A 25,000-nucleotide genomic window follows, 5' to 3' on the forward strand; every position below is an offset into this window, starting at 1 on the left:
TCAGTAGTAAGCGTTTGTGTACTCACTTATGAGGTGCGTGTAATGAGGAACTAAGTAGTTTTCCATTCACTTACTTGTTGCTGGCCAGAACTGAAATAGGACAGTCATTATATAATTGATGACAAGAGGATGATCCCAAACGTAAGCAAGATTTTGTACATCTTCTATGCATTGCTGATTCATTTCTTCATTTGCAACAGGCAGGTAGATGCCACCTACACTTTTCAGCACTGGTTCGTCGTCTCTGGAGTAAGGAATAAGAGAAACGTTCGAGATGTCTGCAATACAAAATGGAAACTTACAGCAACCATCTTCCTGTGCTGCCCAACAGTAAGATTTATGAAGTCTTCATTTTATAACAGAAAACCTTCAGCCAGAAATCTAATTCCTGTCATATATTTTTATATACATTTTATATATGCATATTACAGAAATTAGATGCCCGGCTAAGGACTTTCTGTCATCAAACGAGGACTTTATAAAACTTATTCTTTAGCAAAACACATACATATATTTACATATATGTACATACACACACACACACATATATAAATATATATAATATATATATATATATTATATATATATATATAGTCTAATATATATATATATATATATATAATATATATATATATATATAGACATATATATATGTGTGTGTGCATATATATATATATATAATATATATATATATATATATATATATATATCTATATATCTTGTATATATGTATATATATATTCCCTGTGCGCCTTGCATAAAATGTCAACTCCAAGTCCAGACTGCATATCTTTTAAGACCGTATGCACATCTATGATTTCTGGAAAACCCTGCCCTCCCTTGCACTGCCTGATTCACGACGTCCATTTTTTATTAAAAGAAATTGTGTTAGCACATTGTAACTAGAAGAAAAGTTTGTCAGTTCTACTGTTCCTCTTTTCAAAAACGAGATTGTGCTGTACTCGGATTTGTGCTCGTTTTTGCTATACTCGCATTAGGTAATGTAAACCAGTTAACAGAATGGATTGCTATGATTGACAAAACTCACCTAAATAAAAGCTTCGTAGGTCGAGAATTACATATAACTATAGTTGTCATAATTTGGTACACGTAACTTCAAGATTCGTTAAACCTAAATGAAAATACAGTTAGCGAATGAATAATTGAATCTTGAAAATCAGGCTATAAAGCCAGTCACTGACGCACTTTCAGCCATTCAGCGCTCAAAACTGCAGAGATGGAATTGAAGAGGTTGGCCAGCAAGATAAAAGCGATACAGAATAGTAGATTGACGAAAGACTAGAATTTGCAGAATGAAACTGGAAGCAACTCCTCACAATTGCACCAACAAATATTAGTCAAGTGAGGCTGGACAGCAAGACAGAGGAGAGGAAGTGGTGGGGAATGGAGTTAAAAAAAGTAACCGATTAAACAGTGGACACAACTAGGCGCCGATGGGACATTGCAACCACTCCAGAAATGTTTGCAGTGTAACACGTGATGTTCACTGATAGACAGAGGCGTTCCTAGAGTATTTGGCACCCGGGGTGGGTTATTCCAGGCTAATATTCCTTTGCACCCCTCTCCCCACGCCAGCCCAATAAACTGAGAATTTTGATAAGGAATGAATATTTAACTTTTTTTTGGTTGCTATCTTGTAATACTTAAATAATAATAGTCATTGACATTTCATTCTTAGCCACTTGTAACACATGCATATTGTAGGCTAGATAAAACCATAATCGTAACTACAACAAATTTTGTTTTGCAACAGAGAAGATAACAATGTAAAAGAAAGCATCTTTAAATAAAGCTATAGTAAGTATTCTTCATTCTACGGGCGCTTTCTGCCTGAGGCAGAAATCACCCGTTTTCTGAGGCAGACTGCCTCAGAAAATCACTGAATAATAATAATAATAATAATAATAATAATAATAATAATAATAATAATAATTGGAAACATCAAACGGAGGAATTGGATATAATCTATGAGCCTGTATGACACCCCCCATCAAGCTGTCACCCAAGGCGGACCCCCCACCCCCGCCCCCGTCCCCCATTTAGTACGCCACTGCTGACAGCACTGCCTCCCTTACCAGGGAAAAGACGGCAAGTGATTCAACAGTCTAGCACTGCTCAGTAACATTGAAGATCTGAGCAGTCGAGGCGAAAGTGGCAAGGGAGCGATTAAAAGTTGCGGTCAGCAAGTTGAATATTACTTTATCGTGCTCGGGAAACCTATCGGTCATCAAGGCATCCGATTTCTTAAAAGGATGCCAGGACACGATGATGAAACAGTCAGAGTCGCTGGGTACGATTACAGGTTCCAAATTGAACGTCGTAATTAGGTAGCGCTTTCTGAAATTCGAAAGCTAATAAGCTTGTTATAAGGTTGAAAAATGATATGGTTAAGAGAAAATGGAAGCATAGACTCGAAACATTCAACGCCATACAATCTAAAGATTTCCTTTCCGCAAGGTAAATATGGGAAGCTGTGGCCTAACAGGTGTTTATGTTGATAGAAGTGAAAACTCGTTAAAAACTTATTTCTTTCTCATGAGAGAAACTCGGTCAACTGAGTACTTCATTATTTGCGATTATGTCTGTCATCTTCCATAACTGATAAAGTAAAGGAACCAAATCCCAAAGTATAGATAAACAAAAACAACAGCATTAATAACAATAAGTAACCAAAAACTCTTTCACTTACTTTATTCCAGAATGGTCCTTCAGGATCTTGGGAAGCCCTTTTACGGCTTCATAAACAGGATTCCCATGCCGTTCAAACATTTCCAGTGGCCTCTTCTTTAATTTCTCCCAAAAGTCCTGCCCGCTGGTTAACCCAACGATTCCTACCAGCAACAGTGTAATTGTCAATTTCCCCACCATTGTTGTAAATAAAAACCGCTAAAACTGGGAAGCTCTTTTACAGATTTAATCCTGTCTAAACCAAGAGTTTCGCTCGAACAAGATCAATCAGCCGAATGAATCAGTGATTTACATTCATTTGCATCCAATGCGCCGATATTGTATTTCCCAAAAGTACAAGATGAGTAATAACGGGCCTCATTCAAACCTGAGAAGTTCTGGTTTAGGCCAGCGGGGCCTTTGCAGCAGAGATTGGCTACTTGCGTTGCTCAAAAAGTCTCCGACTTAGAATTATTTGGCTCTTAAGGAGGTTTAGTCCGTTTCACTTAATGCCGCAAAGATTACAGTTGCGTATTAAAAAAAAATACTTCTTCAAGGAGGAGCGAATGACCTACGAAACTGGAAACTTAATTGATTTAAGACTGGAACCGACAGGCTTAGCTCTGACCAATGTGCACCGAGATTTAAGGCGGACAGGCCGAACTACTGTCCTCTGGCTACTAGGATGTAATCAGGTGACTGAAGATAAGGCTTGCCTAATTAAGTGAAGATAAGACTGTTCTTTATCGTCCTACATGACTATCTTACACAGATCTGATAAACCATTGCACCATCTAATTTTTTTTATATCAGTGGTGTTCATTTGCGTACCTTTGGACTATGACCTACACAAAACAATGTGAATGAAAGCCTTTTAAACATTAAATTTTCCGTCGGTTTATGATGGAGGAAATACTAGTGGTTGTTATTCTTTTATATTTTGTTCAGCTGGTATATATACTCTCTCTCATATATATATATGTATGTAATATATATATATATATATATATATATATATATTATATATATATATATATATATACATATATATATACCATATATGTAAAATCCTAAGTCCCAGGTACCTACAAGATATATGGGTAATGTCTGATTCGAATGCTACCGTGATCTTTCCTAATCTAGCCTGACCAATAGCCGAACCCTACCCTCCCGGAGACTACGATCGCCCTTCATCCTGCCTTATACTTGTTACTTACAATAATTCTTTGATTAGGGCCTTGTGCCCTCGAAAAGTTCGAATAGATTTTTCAGTATTTTCAGGAATTGTACATATTTCCTGATGTTATGATGTATATATATATATATATATATATATATATATATATATATATATATATATGTGTGTGTGTGTGTGTGTGTGTGTGTGTGTGTGTGTAATACACACATACTTGTTTGTATGTGAATGTATATAGTACCCTTTCTTAATCTTCCTTTATCTCTAAAAATAGGTGTTATCTCATGATTTGTACTTGTGTTGAATAATTTGTCACTCATTCTTGTTGCTGGGGAGAAGGATGGCAGGGGAAAGAAGCTCTCAACGACTGGGGAAAGGAAAGAAAGGGAAATGTCAAGAGATGGGGAGGAAAGCTGATTTCTTCTGTTATTAAATAACACACTGTGGGCTGACTTCTGTGAATACGGTTCATCCCACAAGAACGACCAGTTAGCCTTGAACGGTCAACTTTTAGAATTATTTGTAATAACATGCTGTCCATATTTAAGATTATGCTTGGTTTGGCATCACCCTTCGCACCCAGTATATTGCAATGCATGAAATCGAATGGCTAACTGATACGCATTTGCCAAAATATAGTGGCTTCAAATTTCTTTGTTATGTTTTTATGGGACATTTTATGGAAAATGATTAGACTGCTAGGTTACAGTGAGTATAAGAATAACAAGAGAAAGGAGGAAATACGGCGATTATGTTTAAATAGTTAGGAAAAGCGGAGCATTGAAAGAAATTCCAAAGCCTTGCAGTTAAGGAAAAGAAACAGTCATTGAACCGTTATGTCAGAGAATGGCTTGATCTCCACAGAATAAAAGCGGGAAGTGTTTTAAGGCTGCCTGATGGGAGGAACTCGCCTTTCTTAAACTTGAGGAAATAGTCTTGATCATCATTATTGCTTCATTTCTGGAGTTTCTCCTCTCGAACCTCGTTTTGTCCATCCGGTCGACCCCATTCCTACGTGAGTTACAGTTCATGTCTTTCTTGAATAACATGTTATTCAGCATAATATTCAAATAGATGATGATTATCTTTGGTTTCTTCATTAAAGTATACGTTTTCACATTTATTTTGTTTCTTGGTCCAAATTATTGAATGATCTGGGTGCCTTGTGTTCAAATATCCTTTTTCTAGTTTCTTTGTAGTAGGTTGGCTCTATTTATCTTGATTTGTCGGTGCTCCTTTGTTACTTGCAATATGCTTTCGTTTGCATATTCGGGCAGGTCTTCCACATACTCTTCTTTTTTTTATCATTCACAGCGATGTACATCATAAAATGTTGTACCTTCAATATTTGCTCTAACAGGTAGCCTGTTATTTACAAATACTTTCAACATATCTGTATTCATATGGCCGAAATATAACCTATAGCTAAGAGGCAGAGAAACCACCAACTTGCTGCAAAGAGAAACTCGTTTCAGAAAAGAGGCAAGGGTGTTAACAAGTTGGCAATCCTAAAGGCAAGGGTTGGACGCCTGTTCTTTGAAGACGCAGGTAGCTTAACTCAAAAGTTGTCATCAGAGCTTGTTACTTGATGACGAGTCGTTTTAATTCATTTCCTTTATGGTCATAACTGTTCGATACTTGATTATTTTCAGGACAAATACTTTTCTTACTTCTTTTTCTTACAGTTCCCCTCATCGATTGCCCACGCTGAGCATGCATTTCCAACTGGGTTTTCTCGAATTTGGCTTTAGAACTCCCTCGTTATGCGTTCTGGGTGGAAACTCCTTTAAGCAATGTCATTTATAAGTACGTATTATAAGCCTATAAATTCATCTTGATTCATTGAAGCTGCGGAATCATTTTTGCTTATTTAGAATTCATTCATTAAAAAGAAGAGTGCGTGTAATTATTCGTGACACACAATGAAGTTGCATATAGTAATCATATTTACCGTATTGATGTTTGTTGCAGCTCGTTAATCTGTTAATTTGTACTTTGGAAAAATTTCTTCCCATTCAGAATTTAGTTCATTTTGTATTCTTTGCTGAGGCCATGGCACGACAAAGAGGCTTTTCGCATTTCCAGAAATGATCTTGGTCTCTGGACAATATTCGAGCAAAAGCTCTTGAATTTTGTTCTTGTACTTTAGGAAGGCCTTAGTACTTATCATCTTTTGAATTTCAAACTATTTTAGTATGCTTAATAATTTTACTTCCCTTGTAAGTCCACGCAAGTTTTCACTTGCCTTCTTCCCTTCTTCAAATATCGGATCCCTGCTCTTGCAGCTTTTAGCAAAATTTTCTTCTTTTTTTTTCCTGTCCCTACTAAATTATCTTCTAATTGCTAAAGATAAACTGTTATTTCTTTTCAGTTCTCGACACCACATCTTTTCTTGTTCTTCTCCTGTCACCTTCACAGACAACGCATTTTTATTCCCATTTCCTTTTCCTCAATCTCCTTGATGAACAGAACCTTTATCTTTAATTAATTTTCAGAGCAGCTGCTTTACCGCAAGTTTCATTTCCTTCTGTCTGTTTGTGGGAAGAAGTTTTCAGTTTCTGCATTTTAAATTTCTTAATGGCAAGACTTTTCTCTGAAGCCTTTTCCGTATTGTCTTAGAATCTTTGCTGTTCTGTCCATTCACTGAAACTTTTACTGACAACGAATTATCAGTTTCATTTCCTGGTCTTCCTTTCATGACAGTATTTTCAAAAGCCAAGCAGTCTCTTTAGATTCTTTAAACAGGGGTTCAACTTATTCCGTCTTTTCATTATTATAAATTATAAGTACCCCTATTTTTTCTTCAGCTCCTTCTCTTAAAAGTTTAATTCTTTTTACTTTGCACAAGTTAGGTCAGAATAAGAATAAGAATAAATTATAAGAATAAGAATAAGAATAAATTATAAGAATTAGAATAAATTATATGAATAAGAATAAATTATAAGAATGAGGGATTTAAGAATACTTCATATTCAAGCAGCAAAGTAGCAAAATATAAATGCACACATTTACACATATAAACATGAGTGTATATATAATATGTATATATATGTGTGTGTGTGTGTGTGTTGATAAAGATATATTAGTCATAAAAGATTAAGAAATCGAGAAGATAGTCTGTCTGTGATAAGCTTAGTATGGTTGCTACGGACGAAGTTGACTGTATAATCTCGAGTTTTTTTTGTAAGATAAACATTGCTATCACGTATATTTTCTGTTACTGAGTACAATTTGCATTAAACAGTAAAATGTTACTTACAAGAATCACACCTTCTGGAAGGGGTAGTGAATATCATAAGTTAATCTCTCTCTCTCTCTCTCTCTCTCTCTCTCTCTCTCTATATATATATATATATATATATATATATATATATATGTGTGTGTGTGTGTGTGTGTGTGTGTGTGTGTATGTATGATATATATATATAATATATATATATATATATATATATATATATATTAGGTTTGGGCCAGTGAGTTTTAAATGCACATAATTGTGCCTGTACTTCTCATTTTAAAATGAACCTAATCGTAGTGTAATTACTTTTAATGTTTCACTGGAAAGTATTCATAGATCAACGATACTGAAATGCAGATATATCTAGAGAGAAAGGGAGAGAGAGAGAGAGAGAGAGAGAGACGCCCTCTTCTCCAATATAAAGACAACAAAACCTCGTGAGTCGGCAACTCCTCTGTTTGAAGATGGTCCGTTAACCTCTCAACTTCTATTTTTTTTTTTTTCTACCCCCTTCGCTTACACAAAACTCAAGTGAGAGTCAGGAGGGCTTGTGTGGTTTCCTACTGGCTCAGGATTTTACCAAACTCGATTTTTACTGGGTCTTTCACGGCTGCAGAAGAAAAAAAAGGATCACGCGGGAGCCGCTCGCTCGACTGCGGAAAAGTTTCTTTATCGGCTTTTATCGAGTTTCACCGGATATTCATGGTGTATAATTGAGGTCAGCTTTTGACCTGCATTCCAAAATCTAATGACAACAAAGGTTTAAAGAGGGCCAGTCTCTCTCTCTCTCTCTCTCTCTCTCTCTCTCTCTCTCTCTCTCTCTCTCAAAGACGATTTCCCTAGCTTTGCTGAAGGCGTGACTGGAAGAGAAGAAAAAGCTTCGACAAGTCAGTCATCCTAAAAACATTTGAAATCCAGCGCAACTTCTATTGTCCTCTTTCTGTTTCTTTCTCCTCCTTCGAATTTCTCCTCTTCCTTCGACTTCTTTTACTTTGTTTTCATCGGATAATAGTCACTGGATGTTGATTAATGGGTCTAATGCATTTCGACTCCACCAGGACTCGCTTTCTAATAACTTTCTAATCTATTTTCAGTTGTAAGAAAAAGAGACAATGGCACTGATATTTAACCCACAATCTTTTAGTCCGATACTTCAGAGGAATTTAGCTATTTGCATAAAATTGCATACAGTTTATTTGCTCTTATTATGATTCTTTATTATCTCAAGGAAAACCACGCACACTCACACTTGCTCCGGGATTTTATAAGAATTAGGAGAAATGAATTTACGCTTTTCTTTCAATTTTACTGAAAGGTACGCAGTGGTGATCAAAGTTGTCCCCTACATATGTGTATCGTCCATGGCTGTCGCTAGCTCCCGAGATATCTCTTACTACTGTTTGTATATATATATATATATATATATATATATATATATATATATATATATAATATATATGTGTGTGTGTGTGTGTGTGTGTGTGTGTGTGTGTGTGTGTGTGTGCATTCATGAAAATTTACACATGTTCTTCAGTCATAGAAAATTAAATTATAAGAACTAACAATTATAAGTTAATGTATTTTACCCCAAATTATCTATCCATACTGTCGAAGGCTACAATCTTTGCGACGCCAGCTTAAATAAACTAATACAGTCAACGAGGTTTTGCGGAGGCTTTGATTTAAACATATAATCTGCAATGATCTTACACAAAAGATTACTCAAAACCGTTGTCTAACGTAAGAGTTGGCTTATCTCATCTTTTCACACTGATTTTTTACTCATTTCCTTTCTTTTAAATATTGAGATTTTGCCTCGGGCAAGTATACAGTTCTAGAAAAAAAAATCATATACACAGAAATAATTTTTTATGGTTCTATTTTAATAGCGCCACAGGAACAAGATTCCTTTTGATTAATGCAAGCGTGGAAGGACGCAAGAAACCTGATCTGTTATGTCACCTCAAACAAGTTATAAAGGAATTGAGATATAATTTATTGAACTATAAAGTTACCTTTGACAATCGAAAACATCTTTGTTTAACTTTCCATCTCTCCTGATTTCAAATGAAAAGAACGAATACAATGATCTCATTACGTGCTCATTTGAACATTATTATTTCTTCATTTTCAGCAAAGCGATGAGTTACGTCATTACCATTATGTTCTCCGCTTGATGAAATATCTCTGATTCATCGTGACACTGGTATGGATATCCGTCTTTTTTTTTTTATTATATCTTGTCAGTGTCCGATAGTAGTGCACTGATATCATTATCTATAATTGCTGTCTTGACTCTTGACTGAGGATGAAAAAACGACATTGACCGATATTTGAGATTTCTCTTTTTTAAATGCAGAAACACAAAGAAAGAATAAGGAGTTTTTATCTCTCTCTCTCTCTCTCTCTCTCTCTCTCTCTCTGACACTTAGTGTAGTCTGAAGTCTGGTTAAAGGAAAAACAAAGTTCTCTCTCTCTCTCTCTCTCTCTCTCTCTCTCTCTCTCTCTCTCTCTCCTCCATGATTATCTCCAGTATGACACGCAAGTCCATTTGCAATTACCTCCTTTGGCAAGGAGCCCTACACGAGCGATTTCTATACCATCAATGACCCAGCCCTGACTCGACAATTTATCGTAAAAGATGTCGCAGAAAATCATCTATCTTGTGTGTAAGAAAGAGAGAGAGAGAGAGAGAGCAAACCATGAATGAATCGTAAGATACAAATGATATCCATGAAAATATTGTAGCCACATGGAGACAAATCGTGAATTTATTTGTTGGATTGTTGATGTCTTTATTTGTTTTTACCATATGTTTATTCACGAAGATAATAATTATTGTTTCATGACGAGCTTTTTAAAATTTTTCTTTCTACTCTAAGGCAGCTATTCAAACACTTAAAAGCATTTTTTTTTTCAGCTTGACCTTCAGATTAGTTTAAATACAACGCCAGCTCCCATCCTTAAGCAAAATTATTCTGCGACAGATAACCATAAATCAATCGTTGCCACCCAAAGACTTCCACTGTGAAAATGAGTTACATTTAAGCCCGGAAAAAAACAATTCTTGGCTCGTTGAGTCAAGATTCATTGGTTGAGCTCACTACTATGACTCCAACATGAAATCAAAGGAACCGGAACATTATGATGGCGAAAAAACGAGGGATTTGGCAGCTGAACCCCTTCCGCCCCTTCCCCACCTGGTTCATCACTTTTTTCACACCCTTGTTCACACCTCACCCCATCAGACCTACGATCCCCATCTCCTCCGATCCTTTAGTCGGTCCATAAATTGAATAGCCGAGGGTAGAAAGTTTTCTAAGGGGCTGCTGAGGTGTTTTTGTCTGCCTACACCATAAGCTCTCTTATAACTTCATCTTAGCGATTTTTTTCCCCTCCATCGTTCGACCGTAAGATTTAAAAAGGTAGGGGTGAACTGAGTGACGGTAGTCGTAAACAACCTCGCGTTCTGTCAACACGTAGCTCGTTGCAATGAAGGTAAGCTTTACGCATGCTGCTTTGACAGTTTGGTTTTTAAACTCTGATCAAACAGGATAAAATATATATAAATAATGGAACTTTTTGTAAGAGTTTAGACGTTAGATAAGGTTTCTATAAAATCCGACTGGTCGAGAACTATTTCAGGATTCTATTATCTATTTCTTTTTGCTGTATGCTGCGTGGCCATTAATTCAGGAAAATTAACTTTTTATGTTAGGTTTTTAAATAGAAAAGTATCTATATATGATGTACGTATGTATGTCTGCATAAGTATGTTATAAAAATTCCGGTATATAATTGTGTTATATATATATATATATATAGATATATATATACTAATATATATATATATATATAATATATATATATAATATATATATTATATATATATATATATAAATATATATATATATATATATATATCAGATTTGGTCTTTATATGCGTAGTCGACGCGCGTCTCTACAGTATCAGTAAGTATGGAGGAAATAAGAAAAGTTTTCTATTGATTTTACTGAATATATATATATATATATATATATATATATATATATATATATATATTTATAATATATATATTATATATATATATATATATATATATATTTATATATATATATATATATATATATATATATATATATATATATATAATCTAAGCATGTATTTTTATGACAGGGCAATGCGGAAAACACTCAGTCAAGTGCAGAAGTGAGTGCGTTAAGTGTTGACTGGCATATATATCCAGGAAGTAACTTATTAAATGAACAGATGCATCCTTGAGGTCCAACAATTTCTCAAGATGGTTTTTGTGCCCTGAAGAGAAGATAATGTTTGCACTTTATTATAGATGATAAATGAAGCAGTGTGTGCTCTTGTTTTAGCGCTGATGCACTCCCCTTCCGAAGGAAATAGGATTCAACAGATTTAATTCATACCTTTTACTGCATCCATTAACAAACGCAGACAGATAAGTCAAAGTCACTAGTTTTGTATCTATCCATCAATTATCTCTCTCTCTCTCTCTCTCTCTCTCTCTCCTCTCTCTCTATATATATATATATATATATATATATATATATATATATATATATATATATATACTGGTCCCTTTTTATCAGATACATATGTAATTGTAATAGACACAATGCCTTCTTAAATTCCCGAATTCTTCGCGCTTTTTTGGATATGCTTGTCACTACAAAGCTTTGAGATCCAAGTGCAAGAATTATGAAGAAAAAATTGTCCGGTAGCTGAAAACGAACCTGAGTTACCATAATCTCGACGAGGTCACGTTGCTGACCTGACCACGAGAAGGCTTTGCAGTAACAAGCGTATCCCAAAAAGCGCGAAGAATTCTGGAAGTTAAGAGGGCAAAGTGGTTATTACAATTACACACATACAGGCACACACACTCACACTCACACACACACATACACACACACACACACATATATATATATATATATATATTTTTTTTTTTTCTTCTTCTTCTTTTTTTCACGGATATTCATGATTGGATATTAGTGAAAGATAAATCACAGGAGAGATATAGTGGAGGGACTTCACACAGGGCTTTTGTGTCACGTGGCGTTGGAGGTGATGATTATGTGTTTGTGTGTGTGTCAGTCTGTCATTCTGTAACAGCGTATGAACCAGGTTTGCGGAAATAAAAAGAAAAATTAGCACAATTTTTTCAATCTCAAAAACACTCGATTTTACCGGTCCCAGGATTAATGCTTTAGGTAATATGTCATTCATTCACTCAGCAAATGTTTGAAGACTATATTGTTTACATCCTGCCGGTGGTATTTGGTCGTGTTTACCGAGACATGAAAATGTCGTATTCTCTTTCACCGAAAATCAAGAAAAGTAAGAGCATGCTGCTGTTATCGTCAATTAAGTTTTACTACAAACCTCTCTCTCTCTCTCTCTCTCTCTCTCTCTCTCTCTCTCGTAGTCTTTCCTCTCCCCCGTCAGTTGGTTTTGAAGCAACATGCTCTTTTTCCTCTCTCTCCTTCCTTCTCTGTCTATCTTACTGACTGTCCGTATCTTATTCCAGTAAATTATCATAGACATTGATAGCCAGGTTTTCTCTTTGTCTCTCTGTCTATCCGGCTATTTGTCTTTGTATCTATCTTTCTAGTGAATTTACTTCATCATAAATTGCTCTCTCTCTCTCTCTCTCTCTCTCTCTCTCTCTCTCTCTCTCTCCTAATTCCATAAGCTTTGCTATAAATTATCTGCCCCTTCCTTTCTTCCAAGTCAATACATTTTGCCATGAATTATCCAACTCTCTCTCCTCTCTCTCTCTCTCTCTCTCTCTCTCTCTCTCTCTCTTCTAATTCCATAAGCTTTGCTATAAATTATCTGCCCCTTCCTTTCTTCCAAGTCAGTACATTTTGCTATGAATTATCCACTCTCTCTCTCTCTCTCTCTCTCTCTCTCTCTCTCTCTGTAAATACTCTAAAATTTTATTTGGTAAATAACTGTGCAATACTTTAATAACCATATTGACATCTGAGTCTAAAGTGAGTCTAACGTTATGAAAATATGCGAAAGGGCCTCCGTGAGTATCTTCAAACTCACACGGGCGCACTCATTGAATACGTAATCTATATATATATATATATATATATATATATATATATATATATATATATATATATATAAACAATGTATCGTGCTTCTAAGAAATCAATAGAGGGATCCACAGTAATATCCTTGTTTATCTAGATATAACATATTTATGGAAATATATACAAAGCTTAAAGCTTTCGTGCATCCTCCTGTGGACTTGATCACTAAGCAATGCTTAGTGATGGACGACATCAGTCACAGGAGGATGGACGAAAGCTTTAAGCTTTGTATATATTTCCATAAATATATTATATCTAGATAAAAGCAAGGATATTACTTTGGATCCCTCTATTGATATATATATATATATATATATATATATATATATATATATATATATATATAATATATATATATATATATATATATATATTATATATATATATATATATATAATATATATATATAGTACGCATTTATATGTATAATTTATATATATATTTATATATATATATATTATATATATATATATAAATTTACATATACATATGCACTGATTCAGGACTTACTCAAAGATCAGGTAATTGTACAACATATTAAAGCTTCAACCATCCCCCAAAAACAAGAGAAAGAATAGTTTAAGTGAAGCGTTGAATTTTCTTTAATTAAAATAAAAAAGACTATTTTGGGAGTTTTATTCATCTTACGACAAACAAAACCACGTATATTCTTTATTTCGTTTACAACAGATGTTGAAGACGTTGTTCGTCCTGGTGTCATCTGCTCTCTGGCTGGCAGAAACGTTGCCCTCTCCCGCAGGAGATGACGTCCTTGACGCCTGGAAGGAAGGACTCCCCGATACTGAAGGCACCGTCGATCAAGATAATCGCAAGGACAAATGTTTGTAGATCTCTTAACGGCCCTTGAAATTATGGTGCTTAGTCAGTATGATTGCTCTCTCTCTCTCTCTCTCTCTCTCTCTCTCTCTCTCTCTCTCTGGCTGTTGACCCAGTCAGTAAAATCGGTTCATACCTACTTGTTAGTCGACTTATCTTTTGAATTACTGGTAGAAATATGACTGAGAGAGAGAGAAGGAGAGAGAGAGATAGAGAGAGAGAGAGAGAGGCAGAAGGAAAAGGAGAAAAAAACAACATATCTGAGTGATCAGTGCCGGTCGTACAATATAAAAAAAGATGAGTCTCGCAGGGGAAATCTTTACCTACCTTGGAATGAAACACCTCTCTCTCTCTCTCTCTCTCTCTCTCTCTCTCTCTCTCTCTCTCTCTCCATAGCTACTTAGCTACCAATCTATCTTTCTGTCTGTCTATCTATCTATCTATCTATTTATATGTCGCCCAATATCCCGTCAGGGCTGTTTTAAAGAAAGAAATAAGTAATCACCGTTGTTTTATTTTTGGAGGACCTCCTATCGGCTCTCATTAGGAATCCATCTAATGAACCCCTTTTATTTGTCCATCACAGTTTATGATTTCCTTGAATAACTTGTCCCTCCGTGTCATCACGGTTGTTGCATCGCTATGCATTTCCATCTTTTCTTAAATGTCTTCAAAGTTTTACATTTCTAAATTTGGGTGGGGTTGGGGTGCACTCGCTGAGTACTTTGGGTGGCATGTACAAGATTCAAACCATCATATTCCAGTGTATTAATTTAAAAAAAAAAAGGACTTTTATAGAATATGTTAAAGTCATAGTTTCTTCCCTCGCAGTCATAGCCTTGCTCCAGATCTCCCCCTACGAATGCACGACCACCGATGGACTCACTGGGACCTGTTTTCCTTCGGGAACTTGCAAAATCAACGGCGTGTCCGCAGGTTCATGCGCCAAAGGATTCGGTACATGCTGCCAGAGTAAGTTTCCTTTCACAAGCTCCGTTTTTATTGCCATTATGATTGTGCTTATATGGGATTTGTCTGTGACACAAACAAGGCTGTTTTGTGAAGATTTCTCTGTGTTTATACACACACGCATGAAGTGTGTGTGTATATACATATATAGAGTTATGCATAAATGTGTGTGCGTGTTTCAGAACCCTTAATATTTCCCATTTTTTCTTCAATATTTCTTTGCTGACATAAATTCTTGCCTTCCTGAGTTCTACGTTATATTCGTATAGTTAGGTACAAGATATTTACGCTCATAAAATTGAGAAAAAAACAGGGTAGTTTTTAAATCAGGTGAACTTTTAAAATAATGAGAAAAACCAGACTTTTTCGCGGAATATTAAGTTTGTTTTGAGTTAGCTATGGACATTTTCCTTTCCCCAGATGTTCTCGTGACTTTGTATGTATGCGTATGTATGTGAATGGTATTCCAAGAGCGGACTCAGCTATATGTCAGTCTTAGCTTACTCTCTTTATTTTAAGTATATAGCATCATTTTCGATTTTAGTAATCAGTATTTTCGGCAAGCGAAACTTTTGAACATTAAATCAGTCGAACAATCTTCCATTTTCCCCGTAGGGGTGCTGTAGGCATTACTAAAGTTCTTTGCAGCGTCCTTTCGGCCACTAGCTGCAACCCCTTTCATTCCTTTAACATTACCTCCATTCATATTATCTTTCTTCCATTTTGCTATCCACCCTCTTATAACTGCGAGGTTTTCAGGTTTTCCTCCTGTTACACCTTTCTGACCCACCTACTCTCAATTTCCTTACCAGCTCCGAATGACCTCATAGGTCCCAGAACTGGGCCTTTGGCCTAAACTCTTTATTCAGTTCAATTCAATCTTTCGTTTGCAGTCCAGAAGACGTGTGACACCACCTCCATCTTTGACAACACTTACTTTACCAACCCGAGTTACCCGAATTCCGACACGGATTCTGGAGTGTGCATGATCAGCATTTATAGGGCCAGCAAGGACATCTGTCAGATGAGACTCGACTTCAACAACTTAGAACTGGCTCAGCCTGACTCGGACGGCAATTGCAACACAGATTTCCTGACGGTGACTGGAGGCACCTCCTCTACACCCACCATCTGTGGCACAAACTCTGGACAACACAGTGAGTATATAATATACATACATACATACATATATATATATATATATATATATATATATATATATATATATATATATACCTCTATAATATTAATATATATATATATATATATATATATATATATGTGTGTGTGTGTGTGTGTGTGTGTGTGTGTGTGTGTGTGTGTGTTTATAACTTTATTTTTTGCATATATACGCTCGTATGCATTTCACAAAAGGGTTCTTTAACTGGATTCGATAAAGTTTCCAGTACATTTTTTGGAATAAGCTATCTTTTTAGTCCATGCCTAATTAATGGCATGATTTTTTTCAAATACATGAACGAAAGTGAACACTGAATTATAAAACAAGTTGACTATATACCTACATATACTGGATGAACGTTGAATACATACATATAGAAATCCTGCCTGTCTCTTCCTTTTCATGTTGAAACACTGCAGTATACGTCGACGTGGACCCCAACAGCACTGGGGCACTAAAGGTCACAGTTGACCGCTCGACGTCCACGACCTCAAGGAAATGGAACATCAAGGTCAAACAGATACCCTGCACCTCGACTGACCGCGGTAAGTAAATGTCTTAATATCACTTTTCACAAGTTCAGTAGATTCCAGTCATGTTGGCCCCTAGACTTTTCGGTCCCATCAATAATAGCCTTTTCTGCCCCAAACATTCTTAAACTAACCTAACATAACCTTACGTGGTGGCAAAATATCAGACGCCGAAATAGTTTGGGGCCGATATGTCCGCTCCCGTCAGACTCTTGACGTCTGTTACAGGTCTCAGCGATAGCAAAGAGAACTCAGTGGCAAAGGCGTTTGCATTCCTTCTAGGTCATCCTTCCAAGAGCTGATGAAAGCCAATTTTGCTGAACTTCGGCGATCTGAAAACCACCAGTGTTGCAATCATGCTGATAGTGCTAGCTAGCGTCAGTTCCTCGTTGGACGAGTGGTGTACTTGCTTGCCTACCGATTCGGTACTCCCGAGTTCAATTCCCCGCTCTGCCAACGTGGAATCAGAGGAGTTTGTTTCTGGTGATTAAAAATTTATTTCTCGATATAATGTGGTTCGGATCCCACTATAAGCTGGAGGTCCCATTGCAAGGTAACCAATTGGTTCCTAGCCACGTAAAAATATTTAATCCTTCGGGCCAGCCCTAGGAGAGCTGTTAATCAGCTCAGTGGTCTGGTTAAACTAAGAGAGACTTCTGCTAGCTTGCATTCATAGAAGGTTCTCACTCATGTATTAAACAAACCCAATATGACTTAACTCCACTGATCGAAAGATCGGTTGCGTAACTTGTGCGAAAGACAATTAATGAGACCAATAAATAGATGGTAGTAACAACTAAAGTTAATTTCGCACACGATATTTTAAAGGTTGTGTGTATTATCACCGTACAGTGATACTACTGATTAAATTATAATCACCGATCAGTGATAATAACACTGGCGTTGTTATCACCGGTCGGTGATAATATTGTTTTTGTTATTTTCACCGAGAATCTATAAGAATTAATAGATACTTAGCAACTGCAGTTTAGGATGTTAAAAGGAATTTAAGAGTAAAAAATTTATTTCACACAAATGAAAGGTACCTTATAAAAATACATTTATTCCACATTAAAATCAAGTTATTATATAAATACATATTATGCCATATAGATTTAAACAGTCTTAGTGGAGCAGAATGAATTAGTATGTAAGTAATAAACATAACGTTACACATCATTTGACTCGCTACAGATTTTCGTTCTCTTGCTTCTCTTTGTGGACACGTTGTTTGCTTTCCGTTTGACTCCAGCCTTAGCAACATTTGAATGATTAAATTGTCCTAATACCCTTGACTCTTTGGGACGACCTCTCATTTTTACCGTAGGAAGATGAGCATTCAATAGCTGTAATCCTTGGGAGTCTGCTGTTGTGATTGTTGAAGCTAGTGTATGTGACATTGGTGAATCTGGTGTGTGTGACGTCGGTGAAGCTGGTGATTGTGACGTTGGTGAAGCTGGTGTTTGTGACGTTGGTGAAGATGGCGTTTGTGACGTTAGTGAAGTTGATGTGCTTGGCATCTGCGGACTATCATCATTTTGGTATTCATGTCCCTGTTCCCAGCAAGTAAGAATACGTTTCAGCATATCAAGTCGTGCTTTGTACACTTCAGTTCCACTATTAGTTAGCACAGCTGTGAGTCGCTGCATTGTTTCTTTCTGTTGATAGTAGAAACATCAATATCCTCTTGTCTTACAACAGCAATAATTTGATTACATGGCAAGATATGTTGGCAATAAAAAGCGCAGGAACAGCTGAATTCAGCACCTGTTTCACCATTTCTCGTCACTTTGTGGTCAGTAGACCCTATATTCACAACAAAGAGGCCAGGCGAAGCCAATGTGATGGGAAAAGAATCTAAGGGCTTAGATAGCTTATGGTGTTTCATCATTAGTTTAACTGCATGTTCCGTGAACTGTCTGTATATTTTGTTCATTAGAACATCATGAACTCCATAGTCAACAGATGTACATGTCTGCAAAAACTGCTTATAGGTTCGTTCATCATTTAAGATGGAATTATGAAGCATAATTTTACGAATCCATTCAGATATCGATGTAGTTGAGGTTAGGAAGCGCTTTAGTTTACCATTTTCTGCTTCAGTGTGATTATTAGTGTCATTTCCAAATGTTAATTTTGTAGAACGGAGGTATGTGGCCCACATTTCTTTACAGTTTACCCAATTTGCACATACATATTGAAACATTCTTGAATCTTGTTCTTCTAACACAGACAATTTTGACTGAAAGATTTCATTATGGGCATACACAAGTTGTTTCAGAGTACCAAAGATTTCATTCTTTTTAGGAACAGGAAGCACAAGTTTAGGCACCTTTTTCTTGAAGTATTGCAATACATGAAACTTGCAAAGTAATACGTCTGCTTTCGGAAGTAAGGTACGGACTGCTTGAATTTCGTTCTGGTCTTTGTCAGTCATAACTGTCTTTGTGTGGTTAATATTCTCCATCATCCTACAAAACGATGGCATTATCTCCAGCATCATGTCTGCTGTTTCACTTTTTACAAATGCATAAAAAACAGCCCTGCCACGACCTAGATTGTCTTGGATTAGAATCATGTAGAGTGGATAATTGTATTCGTTAATTTTGTAAGTCCCATCCATGAAAATCATTTCGGGATATTTACAGTACATGCTTATCATTTCATTAGTAGCAAATGCAATCATTTGGATGGCCCTACTTTCATCCAGTGATATATCTATCTTTCCTTTTCCTACATTCACAATTTCATCCACTATTTCTGTCAACTTACCAATATCTGATATTCCATTCCCACTTTGCACCTTTCACTGCAAATTTCGAACATCTTGCATGGTTGCTGCTTTGTTGTATTTACCCTGAAGAAAGGACTTTAATTGCTTGTTGGCTGGGTTAAGTTTCACAACATCCTCTACGTCTCCCATCTCCGAACTTGTCAGTCTGCGTTTCTGACTATAGAAGTGCTGTAAAGCTACACTGACTTCATGATTATGCTGCAGATATGTTTTTGTAATAACTAGTTTGTTTTTTCTTGCAGTTAGCGCCACTAACACATGTTTTTGTCTTATGCCTAGTCCTTTCCGGCTCGGATTTCCATAGTGTACACACACGAATGAAACAGAGCCGTACTTTAGTTCAGATGGAATTGGATGCTGACGACGCTTATTTTCACTGATAACGGAGCTAGAATACTTCACTCGAAATACGGACCCTGTCTGATTCTGATATTTCTTGAAAAGGTAGTCAAATTCATCAAATGAGCTGAACGAATTAGAGGAGAAAATGTCCCTGAAGACAGATGTTGTATCTGCCTGTATGTCGTCTTGTCCCTGGGCAGCAGATGAACTGGCTTGATGTTCCTGTAGTTCTGCTGATGCATGTGACTCCAAGGTGTTTTCAACTTGTACAGAAGTGTCACTCTCCATACTGCTTTGGTGGAAGGAGAAATATAATCACAAAATAACCCAACTGAAGTCGCAGGAGGACTGAACGTATCAGAGGAGAAAATATCCCTGAAGACAGATGTTTGGGCCTGTATGTCGTCTTTACTGTTTACAAAACATGAACCTGCAGAAATCCTGAAACTAGTTTAGCTACTGGCTGTTTGTTATCGCCAGTGATGAACAAAACTTCTGTTATCCGTAGCGAGAATAATGTGAGAGAGAGAGGAGAGAGAGAAAGAGAGAGAAAGAAAGAAAAGAAAAAGAAAAGAAAAAGAAAAGACATGAGAGAGAGAGAGCGAGAGAGAGAGAGAGAAAAAAAGAAAAAAAAGAAAGAAATGAGAGAGAGAGAGAGAGAGAGATTTAGAGTTAGACTTACAAGAGAGATAGGGAGAGAAAGAGATGCCGAGAGAAAGAGAGAGAAAGAGTCATACGAATGATTCCATAAACGAAGCTCTTGTTATCCGTACGGTGAAAATAACGTTGAGTGTAATATCACCGCACGGTGAAAATAGTCACTCCCTATTTTAAATAGTCGTAGATGGAGTGTGATGAAATGAATCTAGATTCGCTTTTTCGCATGATAATCCAGAAATATTTGACTTTTTTATTTATTTCTCTAAACATCGCGAAATATTCGTTCTTCCTGTAATCAATAGTGACGATTTACTGATATCTCTCTCTGTTACACTATGGTTTTAAGATAAGGAATTATTTTGGATATGATGAAAGCATGGGCTCGTTTGGTGCTTTTTAGTTTCTCGTGACTTTAATCCAAATTGTAGAATTCAATATTCATCTATATTTAAGGAAAAGAACCACTATTACAAGACGTCAGCAAAATTATAGCGAACATGAATATACGGTCTTGTGTGACGTCACCCACTTGTGTTTCAGCTATAATAATGATTTTTCTACATTATCTGACATTGCTGGAGACTTAAGTGCGATACCACTTTGCTTCTATAAATATAGCTGAAGTGTCATTTCCGTATGAAATACACTTCCAGACACTACTGACATTCACTAATGGCAGGAATAGGATATAGTATAAGTAACTTTCTACATTATACAGTTATAAAATGTATTTCTTACACATTTTTCTAATATCCATCTCCAGTTCTTCATTTACTTCTGGTTTTTCTCGACCTGAATGACCAACAGAGAAAATGCCCCTGGATACGACCTTTGGTGGCTGATGTTCTGTTCTGTAGTAATACAAAAAATAGCGTGAAATCTCTACACAAAATCGCTGCACGGTGTCACAAGCTTAAGAGAGTATCAAGTGAAAACATATTGTCAACGGCTCCAACTAATTTTAACTGTATCTACATTTTTTTTCCATATTCTACACCGTATACCAAATCCAAACCTCTTCTCTCTTCTTTCACAAAACCATGCCAAATCAACAATGAATTCGCGTAGCTCCCAGTGGATGCCTCCAGTATTACACAGACACTTCAGGCAACGTCCAGAGTTTCAACTTCCAGAGCAAAATCACAGAAGGTAAGGCAAATATTGTCTGTCTGATCAAAACCCCATAATTTACTTGTGAATGATTCTTTTAAAATATACTTAAACCCCTAGATGTTAAAGCTGTCGATTTTTCGATTTTGTAAACATTATTGTACTAGTTACAAAACTGCTGGGAAAATGACGTTAAGTAGCGTTTATTTATATCTTACTTTTCAAGTTTCGGTTTAAATCACTTTGCCAATTACAGGTACGCCCCAGATAGCTAACCAGAACTATGGTGTGTGTATAAACATGGCCACTGGATACTGTGGTGTTATATGGGAAAGAAACACTACTTCTGGCAACAGTGGCTTTACTGTATCATCCAACAGAGGTGCCGTGAATCCAAACATTATTGGTATGTGGGCAGTGCGTAAGAATGGCTTTTGAGTTACTGTAAAATTTATAAAGATTCCAAAACGGATAGTAAGAGAAATCCGTTCTTCTCTACTTAGTTTGGCTGTGTTTTCTCATATTTCTTTTTTTAGAGAGCAAATCCATCTTTGTTGTCCTCCCACAGCAGATTAGGCAACTTTACACAGGCTTTTCATTTTCACATTCCTGATGTGATGGCTCCATCATGTTTACTTCATTATTTCTTGATTTTCACATATCTGTTATAAAGTACTTGCCTTTTCCTAGTGTGACTTTGTTTATGCATATGTTCTAATTATTCCAATCTTTTGATCATTTCATGTTTTATGTATTGTAGAGTTTTTATTCAGTCTTGTGACATGGAGTTTAACTTTTTCTCTGGAACTCATTCAGGTAATTAATGCTAAAATCTGCGAATTAAGGTTAATTTTCTTAATCTGATCAATTAAACTTTCAAGTATCTTTTTTCGATGTCTGCGCATGGTACGTATTTTACTGCACGCCATGAGTTCCGATTTGTCTTGAGAATAGTTGTGATGTGATTGCTGATAGGGTTAGTAGCATCATATTTCGGCAAATATTTCATTACATACCAAGGTGACTTGAATCTGTATCCACCCCCATGTTGATGATTCTGTATAACCCACTCACTGACACCTTGTAAAATGGTCTCCACTCTAAGAACAGCAAGACCCATTTATTTATAGTAATCAATATATAGTCACATCTGTGTATTGTTTCCCTACATGCTTTGAGCACAAATTTATGTTTGTAGAAGAATCTGTCTTCCTTCAGTATTTCATAAATCATGTAACCTGCCTATTCTAGTGACTGTCTGTCAAAGCAAATTAAACTAGTGAGATCAATTAAGACAGATTTCTCTTGTGGGACCAGGCTTGCTGTTGGCTGTCAGGTCCTTCCATGTCTTAACAATATAAAAATGGATTCGTACTTAAAGTATACATTCCTCTGCCAGGTACACCAGACGCTGCTGAGTACGGTACAGATTGCACCACTGATTACGTCATCATACCAGGCGGTGTGGACAACCTTGGTCAAGCTCAAGACCGGTATTGTGGTCTTGGATTTCCTCAGATGGTTACAAGTAAGTCCTTGTGCATCATCTGTTCTCCTGACCAGCTCTGTACCATTTCTGCTACTTAATGACTTTCGTTGTATTTCAGGGAAAATTTTGATACCTAAAGGGACTTCTAACATTTCGTTTCCCAATAATTTTGGATACTTTTGCTTTCTGAGAACCTTGAAATCCAATAGGAAACACATAAGAAGGCAAGTTCTCTTGTCTTTCGTTTTTCATGAGATTCATATGCTCAGGAAGCAAGAAATATTAAGAAAGGTTGAATTGTTCTATACTGTGCAGATTACATTTTTTATTACTTCATACTTCTATTTATATGTCACTTCTGCTAAATTTGTAAATTTGTTTGTAATCTACAATCTATTACTTCCAATGTACGCTATGTACACTGCTTACATTCTCGCATTTGCTTACATCTCCAACAAAAATGCTAATAAGATCTCTAAATGTTCCTTTAAACAGGATTATTACGCAGCTGTTTGTAAGATCATTTGCCTGTATATTCTTTATAACAGGAATCTACTATATTTTTAGTACCTTCTGCGATACTTTTATAAGTACTATACTCATATCCTAACTGACCTTAGATTACATAGTGCAATTTACTTTCTCTTCATATGTTCACATACCTTCGTCTGATTTAGCCAAAGTTAATTTGGAATTTTAACTCAACAGCGTATACGTACATAATGGATACAAGACCAATAATATCATCACACTTTTGTTTACCAATAAGTTAATTTGCCAAAATGTAAATTTTAGCAATAACTTAATAGTATATACTATCATTGTGAAGAACTCATAATTTTTCTTACTAAACCTCATACCGTTTGCTGATGAGCTCATTTTCATCTATGTAAAATCTTTCTGACAACGATTTTTAATGCCACCGACTTTCGCTCGCCCAGCCACGGAGAAGCCCTTCGTGCTGTACGTCGTGACGGACGCCAACGAAACTCCTGATAAGCCCAACGGGGCCATCGGAACGAATAGTGGATTTTCCCTCGACTATCGGCAGACTACCACATGCTGAAGTTCCTGACAGGAACTTAGCCTTTTGGGGACCCATGTCGCTCTCAGCCTTACTGGCTGATTAGTCCAGCTGAGCAAGAGGCCCCTTGGATTGATTGGGATTCTAAAAGTAACCTAGAATTAAAATATCAGCGATGTAGGCCCAAAGACAGAAAGACAAACAAGAAATTTGATGACTGATTTACTGCTTATTTTCATTGACCACTGAGTGCCTCAGTCTGTTTTGTTTACTCTCTCTCTCTCTCTCTCTCTCTCTCTCTCTCTCTCTCTCTCTCTCTCTCTCTCCTTGCTCGCTTGCGTGCCTTAACAGTAAACTTAGCAGCAGGTGCATAATCAAAAACTAAGGTTTACAGAGGCATGGTGTTCAACTCTCCTCCTGGGATCGAACACAAGAACTGATCTTAGTATCAGCCTCTCTGTTTCTCTGTTTACACTTTTTTCCAAATTAAGCCATTTCTCCTGACAGTGGTGGAATCCAGCAAAAGTAGAGAATGATCACTGCTACATTCCCACTCAAACTGAACTCGCTCAGCAGTAAACTTACATACCACGACCCGTTTCCCACAACTGCAAAGAAGGCTCACCAGCAGCGTGTCGAATAATTCCATCCCACGCACACTCACTGCTCCATTAACAATATTTTACACGTTGTGCATAATACTATATATATATATATATATATATATATATATATATATATATATATATATATATATATATAGATAGATATATAGATATATATATATATATGATATATATATATAT

At 36.3% G+C, this 25,000-nt stretch overlaps 1 protein-coding gene and 1 pseudogene across 1 annotated transcript in view; one reads left to right on the forward strand and one right to left on the reverse strand.

The window, feature by feature from the left end:
* Positions 1 to 3,368, reverse strand: part of LOC135222866 (nose resistant to fluoxetine protein 6-like) — a 38,167-nt pseudogene extending 34,799 nt beyond the window's left edge.
* LOC135223138 (uncharacterized) overlaps positions 1 to 25,000 on the forward strand; it is a 136,154-nt gene that overhangs the window by 90,766 nt on the left and 20,388 nt on the right. Inside the window, exons 2-9 of the mRNA XM_064261643.1 lie at positions 13,950 to 14,100; positions 14,928 to 15,068; positions 15,959 to 16,222; positions 16,665 to 16,790; positions 21,640 to 21,720; positions 21,938 to 22,087; positions 23,081 to 23,209; positions 24,112 to 24,217. Coding sequence (XP_064117713.1) covers positions 13,950 to 14,100; positions 14,928 to 15,068; positions 15,959 to 16,222; positions 16,665 to 16,790; positions 21,640 to 21,720; positions 21,938 to 22,087; positions 23,081 to 23,209; positions 24,112 to 24,217 — 1,148 coding nt within the window. The remainder of the gene's footprint in view (positions 1 to 13,949; positions 14,101 to 14,927; positions 15,069 to 15,958; positions 16,223 to 16,664; positions 16,791 to 21,639; positions 21,721 to 21,937; positions 22,088 to 23,080; positions 23,210 to 24,111; positions 24,218 to 25,000) is intronic.

Source organism: Macrobrachium nipponense, chromosome 8 (assembly GCF_015104395.2).
Source record: "Macrobrachium nipponense isolate FS-2020 chromosome 8, ASM1510439v2, whole genome shotgun sequence".
Lineage (NCBI taxonomy): Eukaryota > Metazoa > Arthropoda > Malacostraca > Decapoda > Palaemonidae > Macrobrachium > Macrobrachium nipponense.